The sequence below is a fragment of the Excalfactoria chinensis genome, chromosome 6, assembly GCF_039878825.1.
Source record: "Excalfactoria chinensis isolate bCotChi1 chromosome 6, bCotChi1.hap2, whole genome shotgun sequence".
Classification (NCBI taxonomy): Eukaryota; Metazoa; Chordata; class Aves; order Galliformes; family Phasianidae; genus Excalfactoria; species Excalfactoria chinensis.
The window spans coordinates 15,176,211-15,188,708 of NC_092830.1; the positions used below are offsets into that span (position 1 = coordinate 15,176,211).

At 53.1% G+C, this 12,498-nt stretch overlaps 2 protein-coding genes across 4 annotated transcripts in view; one reads left to right on the top strand and one right to left on the bottom strand.

The window, feature by feature from the left end:
- The window catches only part of ASCC1 (activating signal cointegrator 1 complex subunit 1), a 27,350-nt gene extending 22,339 nt beyond the window's left edge, over nt 1-5,011 (bottom strand). The window contains exons 1-5 of one of the 3 annotated variants that reach the window (XM_072339843.1): nt 4,392-4,606; nt 3,395-3,529; nt 2,744-2,843; nt 1,820-1,917; nt 296-474 (exon numbers count right to left, since the gene is read on the bottom strand). In XM_072339843.1, coding sequence (XP_072195944.1) covers nt 296-474; nt 1,820-1,917; nt 2,744-2,843; nt 3,395-3,503 — 486 coding nt within the window. In that variant the 5' untranslated portion in view covers nt 3,504-3,529; nt 4,392-4,606. Of the gene's footprint in view, nt 1-295; nt 475-1,819; nt 1,918-2,743; nt 2,844-3,394; nt 3,530-4,391; nt 4,607-4,875 lie in introns of those variants that run through there. The other 2 variants (XM_072339842.1, XM_072339841.1) reach the window with 2 other exon arrangements.
- ANAPC16 (anaphase promoting complex subunit 16) lies at nt 4,621-11,892 on the top strand. Its single transcript, XM_072339845.1, has 4 exons — nt 4,621-4,753; nt 6,172-6,329; nt 9,297-9,371; nt 11,251-11,892. The coding sequence occupies exons 1-4, from the start codon at nt 4,698-4,700 to the stop codon at nt 11,364-11,366; spliced, it is 405 nt and encodes a 134-aa protein (XP_072195946.1). The 5' UTR covers nt 4,621-4,697; the 3' UTR covers nt 11,367-11,892.
- Nucleotides 11,893-12,498: the final 606 nt, after the last annotated feature.

Below are 12,498 nucleotides of genomic sequence, written 5' to 3' on the forward strand. Positions count from 1 at the left end.
AAGCCCAGAAGAAACAACCCTCGTTTGAATTTCAGAATATCACCCCACCTAGGAAAAGCTCAAAGGAGAACAACATATTTTACTGCAAATTAACTAAGCCATTCTGCATTCCAAAATGTTTCCCAATAAACTCACAGCAGAACCACCAACTTCAGCAAAAGGCCTGTTAGAAATACGTTGCTAGGAAAGGAAGCGAAGAATAAGGCCTCTGAGGTAAAGGGCAAAAGCCTCCCTCGGTAAATGAGACACTGCTGAAGGGGTTTTCTCCGGCTGGAGCTCTTGCATGGATTCTTACCTGTGAACATTTCTCCAGCACCTCCTCCTTGAATTGCAGGAACTTCTCCTGGATGACGGGCTGGTTGAGAGCGAAGGACAGGAAGTGCGTGAAGGGCTGCTTCTTACGGAAGCTGTCGAGAAGAACATCGATGCGTGTCCGGGCTGAGATGACACCGCCGCGCTGCTGTCCTGTAATCACTGCAGGGAAACAAAGTGACACCCGTCTGGTCCTCACGATGCTTCAGCGAGATTGCTGACACTTGCGCAAAACAAACAGTAAATAAATGGATCGTGATTTTGCATTATACTTATCCACTTGATATTGGTGGATCTTGTGAAGGTAAGAACGTTTCATCCGGGAGCTGCCAAGGAATTAGAAAAACCTGCACAAAAGCACCTCTCTGCAGTTATCCCCGAGCTCACTGAAGTGACAGGAATTAAAACTCCCAGCCACGCATGGAGCAATCTTGCCAAGCTCTCTGCTTAACTTAAAATGCCTGGCACGGCAGTACTTTCTTCCACAAAGGCAGGATGATGCCATCAAAAATATCCCTCTGCTCACAAGAAAGCCATCTCTGTGTGTCTAAAAAACAATTGCAAAGAGTCACTCACTTCAGTGGCTCTTCAGATTTCTAGAGCATTATTTCATGTTTCCATAAAAGCAGCCTCTTTAGTCAAAGCGACAAAGGAAATCTACAAAAGATCAGGACAGCCTACGTTGGTTCTGTATGCACCAAATAAAGCACACTTGAGCTTGAAAGGAAAGAACTGCAAAGAGCAAGATTTTCTTGGCTTCCTATTATTACATGTTTTCAACATCTCTCAGCCTTCCTAACAGTTCTTCACAGTTCTCAAGAAAAAGTCAAGACCCACTTACTGAGAAGTGCCACCACATTCCTGCACAGTACGACAGCTGGGTCCCCTGTCACCTAATCCTCCATGCCCCGTCGTGAACGTAACTCTACGCCACACAGCAAGAGCCCTCTGGATTCCCACTTAAGCAGAAACCCGGTGAACAACACCTCCTGTCTTGTTAAGTCACTGTAAGTGATGAGAAGGAACATACGGTACAAGTATGCCTGCTCTCACTCTGAGGATCAACTAACAGCATCAGGAAGGCAGCAACGTCATCAAAACACTGCTTATATTAAAGAATGTTATGAAGTTTATTTCATGTCTAAGCAGACAACACAACACTCTTTTCTAGATGTATTCTGCAAGTCCTAATTAATGGATATGGTAATAATTACAACAACAAAAAAAGCACAGTCAGGCCCAAGGTTCACAGGCCAGTCATTTGTATTTAAGAAGACTTCAGTGAGAGTATTCACAGGCTTAAAAGGGAATTTTTTTCCCCCCCTCAAGATTCTTACTCTGTTTTATAGAGGTTTACAGTCAAGGCAAAAAAGCTCAAGAGAAAAGGGAGGTGATTTTCCCAGGCCTATAAAGTCAGGGCCAGAAGCAGGAGTTAAAGGAAAACACCTCCTATTCCTCCTCCCTGCTCAAATCATATCCGTGGAAGAGCCAGTGAAGGAACACTTACCAATTTCCCCTTCCACTCCAGGCTTGGGAATGCTGATTGAGGTTCGAGTCTCTGTTTCTAGTCTCTTCTTGGTTTCTCCTTTCTTCCCTATTATGTACCTGGAGGCATAATAGCAAAACAACATAGCATTGCTGGACCACTCCCCATCAGGGAGCAGACCCCAGCAGCCTCAGAGGCTCTCCTGACACATGACATGTCCGTGCCAGAGGCATGCATTCAGCTCAGGAAGCAAGCTCTGTGGCTGCCATCAGCCTATGGCTACAGGGTGACAGGCAGGGGCTCACAACTTGCTTCAGCTGTGGCACATCCTGCCACGGCATTACCATCCACGTTATCACTTTTCCCCACATCACCCCACACAAAGAGCTAACGACACTTTCCAGTTGGTGTGTTGCTCAAGGTAGTCATTTGCCAGCATCCAAAAAACAACAGAATGCCTTTCTTTCTCTGCAGTTCAGTAAAACTGTTTAACCCATGAAACTGTCAAAACTAACTGGATAAAGCTTTGAACGTGGCAGGCTTCCCAGTGAACATCAGATCTGAGTCAACAGTCGGTTCCAGGTGCGTGTGCTTTCTCTCAAAGCTTTCACAAATCCCTCTGGCAGGCTGCTCACCCCAGTTCTTTCTCCCTTTCTTCCACCCTCACTGACACTTTCATGTTCAAGGGAAGAGATGCTCAAACACTCTCCTACCAGCCAGAAAGCACCACCTGCTGTCTCTGCCACTGCAAAGGCTAGGAGTCAAGCGTGGCACAACTGCATTAGAAAGGCACTGACAATTTTCCTCTCCCAAAAGCAGGACAGGCACAAAACAGAATGTTTTAGGGATCTGGTGCTTATGCTGACCCCGTCCAAAAGATATTCTACATAGAAGAGCTTCCCCAGTCAAAGGCAACTCACGGAAACCAGAACCCCATAGGCTCACTTGTATAAGGGGCTGGGAACCGCCACTCTGCACTGGAAGCCCTTCTCAGTCTCTTCCACCACAAAGGCATCGCATGGTTCGTCCGCACAGTCACTGGGCCCTACCAGGAAAAGCAGTGCTACATGTAGGAAAACAGCCTCACAGCCTTCCCCTGAGGTTGAAGAAAGCAACAGACTGACTCCCCTCTGCTGCAACAAACTGCTTTTTATTTCACCTTGTACCAGCTTCAAAAAAACATAATGACTGCTCCCAAATCTGCCTGGCTGGGAGGTGCACAGAGCCTGCACTCACAAGTCCTGCCTTTATCCTGGCTGCAATTTGTGCAACAGCCTGGTGGGAACGCCCTCCTCCAAGTTTTGCACTGCTCTCCAACAGCACACTGAGATGCTGGAGCAGAAATTTACAAGTCACAGAAGAATAAAAAGTGAGGATAGTTTTAGTTCAAGGGTCCAGCGCCTGTTAAAAATCAAATACGCTAAAGAGGTTGGGAGGGGGTTCTCTGTGCTTCCCCACACATACATGGGTGCATCTACGTAGCAGGCAGCTTATAACTGCTTTGTTTGATGCACTGAAAGGCAGGGTAGAAAGGAGAAACACCATGGCCACAATTCTCTCTGAAAGATAACAAAGGGACTTTTCTCCACACCACACCTGTGTACAAGTCCTCCTCCTCCTCTTGCTGCCGGACCTGCTCTTGAACGATGTTCTTCCTGTACACTCGCCCACCGATCCTGATCAGGGTGGGCCGTAGGACATCCATCACACTGCTCTTGCAAGGACAGTGAGCTGCAAAAATATAGGCAGCTGTGTGAGGGCAGGCGAGCCCTGAGGGATATCTCTCAGCTCCTCAAACCCTGCCAGCATTCAGAAGCTCTGCAAGGGCCGTGGCCCAACCACCCCAGCATGTTTCCCATTGTTCTTTTGCATAGAATCACCACAGTTGGAAAAGACCACTACGGGCATCTCCTTCAATCACCAAACCACTGCCCACATCCCTCAGTACCGCCTCTTCACAGCTCTGCAACACCTCCAGGAGCAGCAACTCCCCCAACCTCCCCAGGCAGCCCATACCTACACAGCACCATGCTGAAAAGAACCATGTCCTAATTCCCTACTTGACCATTCCCTGGTACAACCTGAGACCACCACCTCTCACCCTCCTGCTGTTAACTGGGAGCAGAGGCCAACCTCCATCTCACCACAACCTCCCTTCAGGTCTCCCCACTTCCCCATCCCAATTCCTTCAGCCACTCCCCCTAAGACATGTGCTCCAGCTCACAGCTGTGTTGCCCTTCTGCAGGGGGGGGCCTTCATCATTTTGATTGAGGAAAGCTGAGCTTCCCCTCCAGCTGCCCTGCTACAGGACAGCAGGCACTCAAGCTCCCTTCAGCCCGAAGATACTAAAACACTAATAACCATTTAAGCTCCACAGAGCATTCCTGCATCACCTCAGCGCACCACTCTATGCGGCCCTCATGTTTCTCACATAGTGCTTTTTTTCCCCACAGAAAACACAAAGATTCCCTGTGAAAGACACAAAGGCCGGGGATCCTGGAGGCATTCCGGAGAGCCGAGGGGTGATTGTGGCTGTGGGAAACACGCTGGCGTACAGCAGCAGGGCGGGCAGTAGGTCGGTCAGGCCTCGTACCTACACGCCTCACTGCAGCGTTCAAGCGGAACGGCTCCGCTTGGCCGGGCGCTGGTAAAACACGTTTCGGCCACCAAACGAGCTCCAGCAGCGCGCCGCCCTGCGTCGGGAGCGCTACCGCGGCACCTGCCGGGGAGGAGGCCCAGGTCCCGCTCCCGAGGCAGCCGCGCACGCCGCCTTCCGAACGCCGCCGCTCCCGCAGAGCGAGCAGCCCGCCGCAAGGTGACCGCCTCCTTCTCCTACACCACGGAAGTGCACCGGGGCGGCGCGCAGCGCGCCCCCGCCCGCCCGCCCTCCCGGCCCAGCATGCACCGCGAGCGCGAGCACGCGCGCCGCCTGCGCCAAGCGGTGCGGGCGCCCAGGTGAGGCCCGGAGCGGGCCGCAGAGCCCGGCAGCGGGAGGAGGGCGGAAAGAGGGAGAGCGGCGAGAGGGCGGGCGCTCGACCGGGCGGGAGCGGAGCGCCGGCGGCCACAGCCGCACTCACCGAGAAGCGGCTCGCTACGGAAGCCGGGGAGGGGCCGCGGCGGGGACGCATGCGTGGCGCTGGGGGGGGAAACGTCTCTGAGGGAGCGCTGGGCGCAGGCGCACTTATCGCATCGGAGGCCGCCGCTTGTGGGCAGCGGTGTGGGAAGGGGGCGGGGCGGCGCATGCGCGGGGCGGGCAACCCCGTCCCACACACAAAATGGCGGGCGGTGAATTGGGGGGTGGGTCTTACACTGCTTTGTGCGTGAGCTGCTCCTGGGTCTCGGCGGTGTCACAGCAAAGAGTTTGTTCCAGCTGTCCAGTGTAAATACGGCACGGTGTGACTCAGTGATACGTGAAAGGGCCTGCCAGAAAGTGCTGAACAGAAGTACCTGAAGTGGACTGAAGTACCTGAAATGGAGAGGGAAGCACCGTTAAGTGCAGGGGCAGCGAGCCTTGGCACTTATTGGCACTTAGAAAAGCCCAGCAGCAGCTTCTGTGCTCCGAGGGGTTATTTGACAAGTGTTAAACATCCCACTGCCCCCAGCACACAAACAGCTCTAGAAAGACTGAGAAGAAGCCGGGCAAGTGGCAGCCAGCCTTATGCTGTACAGGCAGATGCTGGTGTGCTGCCATTGGAGGCCCAGGTCACGGCGTGCAGGCAGCTGATGCAAGGCAGGGCGCTGTTGCTGCAGCCGGAGCACGGTGTGGCTTCACGCAGGATGTGGCCGGGAACTGGCAGTCCCGCGGGCTTCCAGGTTTTCTGAGGGAGCGGGGCTTTGTGTTGGTGCTCCTGGAAACGAGGCCAAAATAAAGAAGTCTTTTTATGGCTCTCGGTCGCGGGAGCAGAGCCAAGCAGCTGACGGCCCGCGGAGCCGGGTCAGCGACCTGCACCAGGTTATTTTTACGCGCTGCAGCCACCCTGCCACATTCCCAGGCCCCTCGCCGCAAGGGTCGGCCTGAGGGCTGCCCACCGTTTGGTGGTGCCGCCGCGGGGTGCGACAGCTGCCTGCGGCTGAGCAGGGTGCAAAGCCGCAGCCGTTCTCAGCAGCTGGCTCTGGAGTCGGCCGTGACAGGCGTGCCTGGCTGTGTGCCCTGCCGCCGTGATGTGCTGGGGAACTCCAGCGGTGCAGCCAGGGCGGATGTGCGCAGGCCAGGGCATGCACCCTGTGGCCAGCTTCCTGCCCCCGTGGGTGTTTGGGACGAGGCTCCCGGCCCTATTTGTAACCATTAGCACTCATGTCTTAGCCCAGAAGTGAGAAACTTTGCCGGTGAGAGCCCCTCCTAATTGTGCTCTGCTTCCCTTCCATGGCTGCAGGCTGGGACGGGGTGAAATGGCTGCCTCCTCCTCATCCTCTTCAGCCGGCGGAGTCAGTGGCAGCTCTGTGACAGGATCTGGTTTCAGCGTCTCGGACCTGGCACCACCCCGAAAGGCCCTCTTCACCTACCCCAAGGGAGCCGGGGAGATGCTGGAAGGTGATTGCGCTGGCTGACTTCTGCACCTCCTCCTTCCCCATAAGCGTGGGACCCCAGGGCCTACTCAGACTTGGTCTGGCAGAAGCCAGAGGGAGGAAGGAAGCTCAAGGGCCAGGCTCGGTCTGAGTGCCTTTTCCCATGGCCTGCCTCGCGGCTCCGGCTCTCCCTGCCTCCAGTCACTTGCGAGGAAGTGACTTTTCTTGCAGTCACCTCAGTTGTAAGTCCGTGACAGTGCTTCAGACAAGGAAGTGATCCACCTGAAAGGGAACATGACAGCATTAATTGCTCATTGTTAGCTGATCCTTTGAAGTCGAGCAGGAATTACTGTAAAGATAGCTGAGGCAGGGGTATTTTTCTTGGCAAAAGAAGTTCTGGGGTTAGATTGGACTGGGCTAGTACAGAAGGCAGCCTGTGTCCCTGCTAGCCAGGAAATGCAAGGCTTGTTTTGGCTCTCAACCCGAGCCGAGACCTTGCTGCAGAGATCTGCGTGAGCAGCACGGAGGGACGATAAGAACTCTTGACCTAGCTGGAGGCATGCCTCCTGCTCTGTGGCACAAATTTAGCAGCAAATCGGGACTAGACCTCTCTCCTGACTCCTGGATGCTGAGCACATTCCCCCCGGTGTTCTACAGAGCCATATTAGCTGGACTTGGTCCCGTGGCTCAGACGTGCCGGGGGTTCCCTGGGTATGGACATGACATGGCAGCACAGGGCAGCTGGGAACTGAGCTCTGTGTTGTAATCGTTGTTTTTATTACACGTTAGAGTCCATATGCCAGTCTATTGAAGTAATTATGACTAAGGAGTTGTTCATAGAATTTAATGAGTCCTCAAAACAAATTAAAATAATGAAGCACTTCATGTTAGCAAATAGACAGGCAACTGTTCTTCCTCAGAGCTGCTCAGGCTGGGTGGCTGGGCTGGAGGCAAATGGGGAATCAGAGGAGAGGGAAGGCAGTTGTCTCCCACAGAGGTAATGAGAGTGTTTGAGCAGCGCTGGTTATGTTTGGAAATGGCACAGCATTAACATAGTATTTCCAGAGCTTGTAAGATAGGATATTGCGATCGTGGTGCAGCCCAATTCTTCCTTCTCACCCAGGGCCATCTTGTACATGCCAGCAGCTTGTCCAGGCCTGGTGCCAGGGGTCCGACAGTCACCTCAGCCTTGGAGCTGCTGCTCTTCCTCATCTTTACAGCGTGTTGTGTGGACTTGATTTTACTGACCAATCCTTTTTGGGTGGCAGCAGCAATTGTACACTCTCCCTGTCATAGGAAGCTTTAGCTTCTTCACTCTGAGCTAACAGGTGATAACACTCATACCTTCTTCAGGCAGTTGGTAGTGTGGTAGCTGTGTACCAGTTTCCCCCTCAAAAATCCCCGCTAACTGACTGATTTTTATTGCCACTGTAACTAACTCACTTGTTGTTAAATCAGCCCTTTTTGGAAAAGGAAGTGCCATAAGCCACGTTAGTCCTTGGCACACAGTCAGCTCTGTATACCAGGTCGCTTTACTTCTCAGATAGATCCCGCACAATCAATTAACTGATTCAGCTTGTAAGACGCACGTTATTTGAAATAACCTTGCAGGGTTATGGTCTGTGCCCATGGGAAATCATACCGCGTTATAAGGACACAAGTGTGAGCCCCGAGGGAATCAGAGGCTGTCATAATATTTGCTAGCTTCTGCTTAGCTTAGCTTCTATTTAAAAACAGACTAAAATTACTTGATGGGGGGAATGTAACAGTATTTGTGGATTTACAGCCTTACTGAAAACAAACCCCCTGTGCCAACCTGACAGCACTCTGGCAGTTATCCAGCTGACTTTAAACCAAAATGCCATGGCAGAGTGTGATCCTCCGCATGCCCGAGGGAGGCCAGGGCTCAAGTAACACAGCTCTCTGCAGTTTCCATCAGGTGTGTGCAGCTTGCTGGATCTGCTGCTGGTCATGAGGATAAGTGCTGGGTTTCAGCAGCCCGCAGAAGGGTTATAGCCTCCTGCCGTGAGCCAACACAGGTTCCCTCCAAGCAGCCGTTTTGCACCAGAGGGGATTTTCCAGCCTGATGGAAATCCTTCCTGAATGGCCATTCCTGGCCATTCTCCTTTCTCTCCCAAACCCAGTATGGTTTCATCCAGGCAAGGAGGTATCAGTGCACTTCACAGCTGGAGCGGTTGAGCTGCTGGCACGTACAAGATTCGGTTGCTGGCTTTTTGGTGTTAAACATAAAAACAAAGGGAGAGCTTTGAATTTTCTTCCGTAGCACATCTTCCACGTGTCCTCTCTGGCTGCGAGTGTCATCGCTGCATGCATGTGGCAGCTGCTGGAGCCCAGAGGCTGCAGCCATGGCCTCAAGCCACAGGGCTCCCAAAGTTGGTGCACGAGCTGCATACCAGTACTGCTTCACGGGAATGGGAGCAGCTGGGCCGCAGCGAGCTCCCTGTGGGGCTGTCTGCCTCTCGCCTTGCACACCTCGCACAGCCGCGTGCCGTCCTCATGCCTGTGAGCAGAGCTCCTCGTGGCAGCAGTTCCAAGGGAGCGGAGCTGCCTCCTGCTCTCTGCTTGGCTGCACAAGACTTCCTGGGGCGGCACTGTCCCCACCCTCCTTTGCCCCTCACACCCCAGGAAGCTCCCCAGGAAGGAAGCGTGGGCTGGGTGGACCAGACCTGCTGACACCGCTGTAGCAGGAGTTGCTTCCCACCCAGCCAGCAATATGGGCTCAGCAGTGATGGCTCCCAGGTAGCACAGCCACCTGCCTGCCCGCTCCACTTGAAACCCTTGGTAGGATTTAACTGCAAGGCCTAGAAACCAAAGCGCTGCACACTCACTGCAAGAGAAAGCATTGAAACCAGACAGATGGGGAAACCCACAGCTCAAATGTAACAATATATTGGCCACAGTGCTCGGTTAGGGCTGCTCCATCATAGAGCTCTCAGAACAGATGAAACCACCTCCCTTTTTCTATTTACAGATGGCTCGGAAAGATTTCTCTGCGAGTCTGTCTTCAGCTATCAGGTTGCATCTACATTAAAGCAAGTGAAACACGGTAAGCACATTATGTTTTAGCTGTACTCTGATCAGGGGAGATGGGGGCAAGCGCAGCTAAAAGGCTGACATGTTCTAGGGTGCCAACCACAAAAAAGCAGAATAGCCTTTTAAGTTTGTGAATTAATGCCAAGTCAGGCTACCAGCGAGTCCTTTTGCAAGCCCTATGCAAAGCAAAGGCAACCCACACAGCCTGGGTGGGAATAGGCCGTGCCTCTCGCAGCTTGTTTTTCCATCACCCTGTGCCGCGCTGCCTTCACAGGAGGTGAGGCCAGGAGAGGAGGCTCGGGGCAGGAAACGCCCACGACCTGATGGTGGCCCTGCACTGACTGCCTCTTTGGCCTCAGGCGAGTCACTTGCTGCCTTTGTTTCCCTGCTGAGCTCTCATAGCCCTGCCAGGGTCAAGCCTGGTTCCCAGAGGTGTCTGGGAGAGGATATGCACTCCGTGCAAGTGTGTGGTGTGAGCTGGTGGGGCTGACTGTGCTCTGTCCCTCCCTGAGAGTCTTGCACGAGCTTTTGTTTCCCTCCCAGGATCTGTGCCTTTGGCCCAGGTGCTGATAACTGAACCATGGGCTTGACTGCACGGCTTCATGCTCAGGGTGCCGGGCAGAGCTCAGCACCAGAGCCCATCTGTTTCACAAGGGTCACATCCTTTCTGGGCTCCACCTCCCATCAGCTAGAATGGGTACTTCCATGTGTTGTCTCAGACCGGAGTGGTTTCCTGTCCTGCACCAGTGATGGCTGCCAGGAGTTCTCAGGGTGCGCAGCGGCTTGCGAGGCCTTGATCCCATGTTTCTGGGCCGCAAAGCAAAGCTGAACTTTGGAGCCATTGTTTCCACAGCCCCAGCTCTCCTGCGCCTGTAACTACCAGCGGCCGCCATGCGGACCGGCACCCTAACGAGCAGCAGCTTTTGGAACTGGTTTGTGGAGTGCTGGTTGCCTGCCTGAAGGAAAGGGGAATGGCTTAAAATAAGATCGAGGTCATCATTGTGTTTGTTTGTTTGATGGCTCCCAAAATACCAAGTTGCAGGAGGTGGAGTGAGAACAGCCGCTTTTCAAAGCGCCCAGCCTCTGTGGCTGCAGTCAGCACAAACTGTGCACATTTTCTGCTATGCCTTTTACTAGCGAGTTGGCTCCCAACAGGCCCCTTTTTTTTTGTTCCGATAGGCTGCCAAGCTATGAAACTTGCAGTGCAGCCAAGAGAAGAAGGGCTATTCTCATCTCTCCACCACTTCAGCTCATTTCATTGAAAATGGAGCCTGCGTGCCAAGCGCACAACTGGCTTTAAATAAAGCTGAGGGGAACAAGTTGTCCCAGGGAGCCCCGGGGAGGCAACCTGCCTCTCCTCCCAGAGCTGCTTTGTCGTTAGCACGCTCTGATTGCAGTGCATTGCTGCTGCGGTCATCCAGGTTCTTCTCAAAGGACCGTCACTGGCAGGAGGAGTTCCTTGTGCTGCACCCAGCCCTGCCCTATACGGGCTCTGTGCAGGCCAGGCTTTCTGTAAACTTCTCTGTTCTTTTGCACTGTGAATGTTTATGTTAAAGAAAAGAACCCCGTGCTGTTTGTGCCTCCATACGCTCACTGTCCTCATGTTCCTCTGTTACGACTTGAACTTCTGTGGCTAGGGCAGGGACGGGTAGAAGACAGATTCAGCACTGCCCAAGCAGAAAAGCCTGTCCCTTTGGCTTCCTCGTGTGATCCGGTGAGGTCCTCTCTCCATGGGCACACGCTGTCATGCACGGTGGGTTTGCATTCAAACCAGCTTTTGGTGAGGTCAGTTCTTTGCTCTGTTCCCCACTGACAGCTGGGAATTTACATCTGATTGCGAGGTTTAATTGCAGTGTCGTTGCAAACCAGGGTTACCTTTGAACTTCTTGCAGATCAACAAGTTGCGCGGATGGAAAAACTGGCCGGTCTGGTGGAGGAGCTGGAGGCAGATGAGTGGAGGTACAAGCCAATAGAGCAGCTGCTGGGATTCACTCCCTCCTCAGGCTGAGCACGTCTGGATCTCTGCTGCCGGAGAGCAGAAGAAAGGCGCTCTCTGGCCCAACTTCAAAACACGCCACCATCTATCAGGGTATTTACAGCTGTGTCAGCGGGATTGAGCTGAAAGAAAGCAAGAAGGGGAGACGTAAAGCCGAGTGGCAGGGGAAACAACCCAGTAAGTTGACCTGCTGTTTCCCTCCTGCGCGCTGGCCCAGGTTATCTCCTGCCTGGGAAGTGTGCGGCTCTGCCACTCCAGCCAGGCCTCTGCTGGGCACTTCCAGGCCCTGCCAGAAAGGCTCCCTTCTTTTGGGGAACTGACAGGACGAGACCCATCCTGCAAGGGTGGCTCTTTGTCCAGCGCTGCCTCCTGTATTGCTGAAGCTTTTCTTTCCAGCGCCGTTTCCCTTGTGTCTGCACGGTGCTGGTAGCACATGGCTCTTTAACGCAGAAGCTGTACCCTGAATGCCCTGACACCCTTTTCCTCCTTATTATGTGTTAAATTGTTCTGTGATAATAAAATAATTCTGCCTTTGAAACCGTTGCTCTTTTCAGCGCTTGGTGTGGGGGGAGGTGGGGAGGAGGGTGTGATGAAAGGAACAGTCAGCTGCTGAGGTGGGAACGAGGTTTCATGGAGCTCTGAGGCACCTCGGCTGCTGTAATGGTAAACTGAAGTACAATCAGAAACATCCTCAGAGAGAAGGAAAACAAAGCACGGCTGCTTTATGCTCAGAAGTGGATTGACTTAAATCAGATCTTAATCCTGCTTTCAATCCGTGCATTCTAATCATCTTGTTTTTCATTTGTACCTCAGCTCTGTTCTTAAGGAGAACTGGGTTTCTGCTTTCTGCCATAACCATTTCAACATGTTCGTTTTCCATCGCAGCCTTAACACGGTGCTCGCCAGCAGGGGGATGGGCTCAGTGCTGCGCTGCGGGGATTGTACAACCTAATGATCCCGCTGCCCAGTTTTGCCATCTTCATTATCTTACTTCCCAGATGATTCTTTCCCTTTTAACCCAGCGGCCTCAGTCCAGCCACATCTGGATTGAAACTGAGACGCCATTGAATCTGGACTCATTTCAGCAGTTTTGCCAGCAATCTGCGGTAACAAAAACCAAAGGGGAAAAGTACGGCACCGTGTT

What these genes read in the sequence shown, in the direction of transcription:
- ANAPC16 (XM_072339845.1), top strand. Translation starts at nt 4,698, where the DNA reads ATGCACCGCGAGCGCGAGCACGCGCGCCGCCTGCGCCAAGCGGTGCGG. An exon ending in CAAGCGGTGCGGGCGCCCAG is followed by an intron (nt 4,754 to 6,171) that starts GTGAGGCCCGGA and finishes CCATGGCTGCAG; the next exon opens with GCTGGGACGGGGTGAAATGG. An exon ending in AGCCGGGGAGATGCTGGAAG is followed by an intron (nt 6,330 to 9,296) that starts GTGATTGCGCTG and finishes TTCTATTTACAG; the next exon opens with ATGGCTCGGAAAGATTTCTC.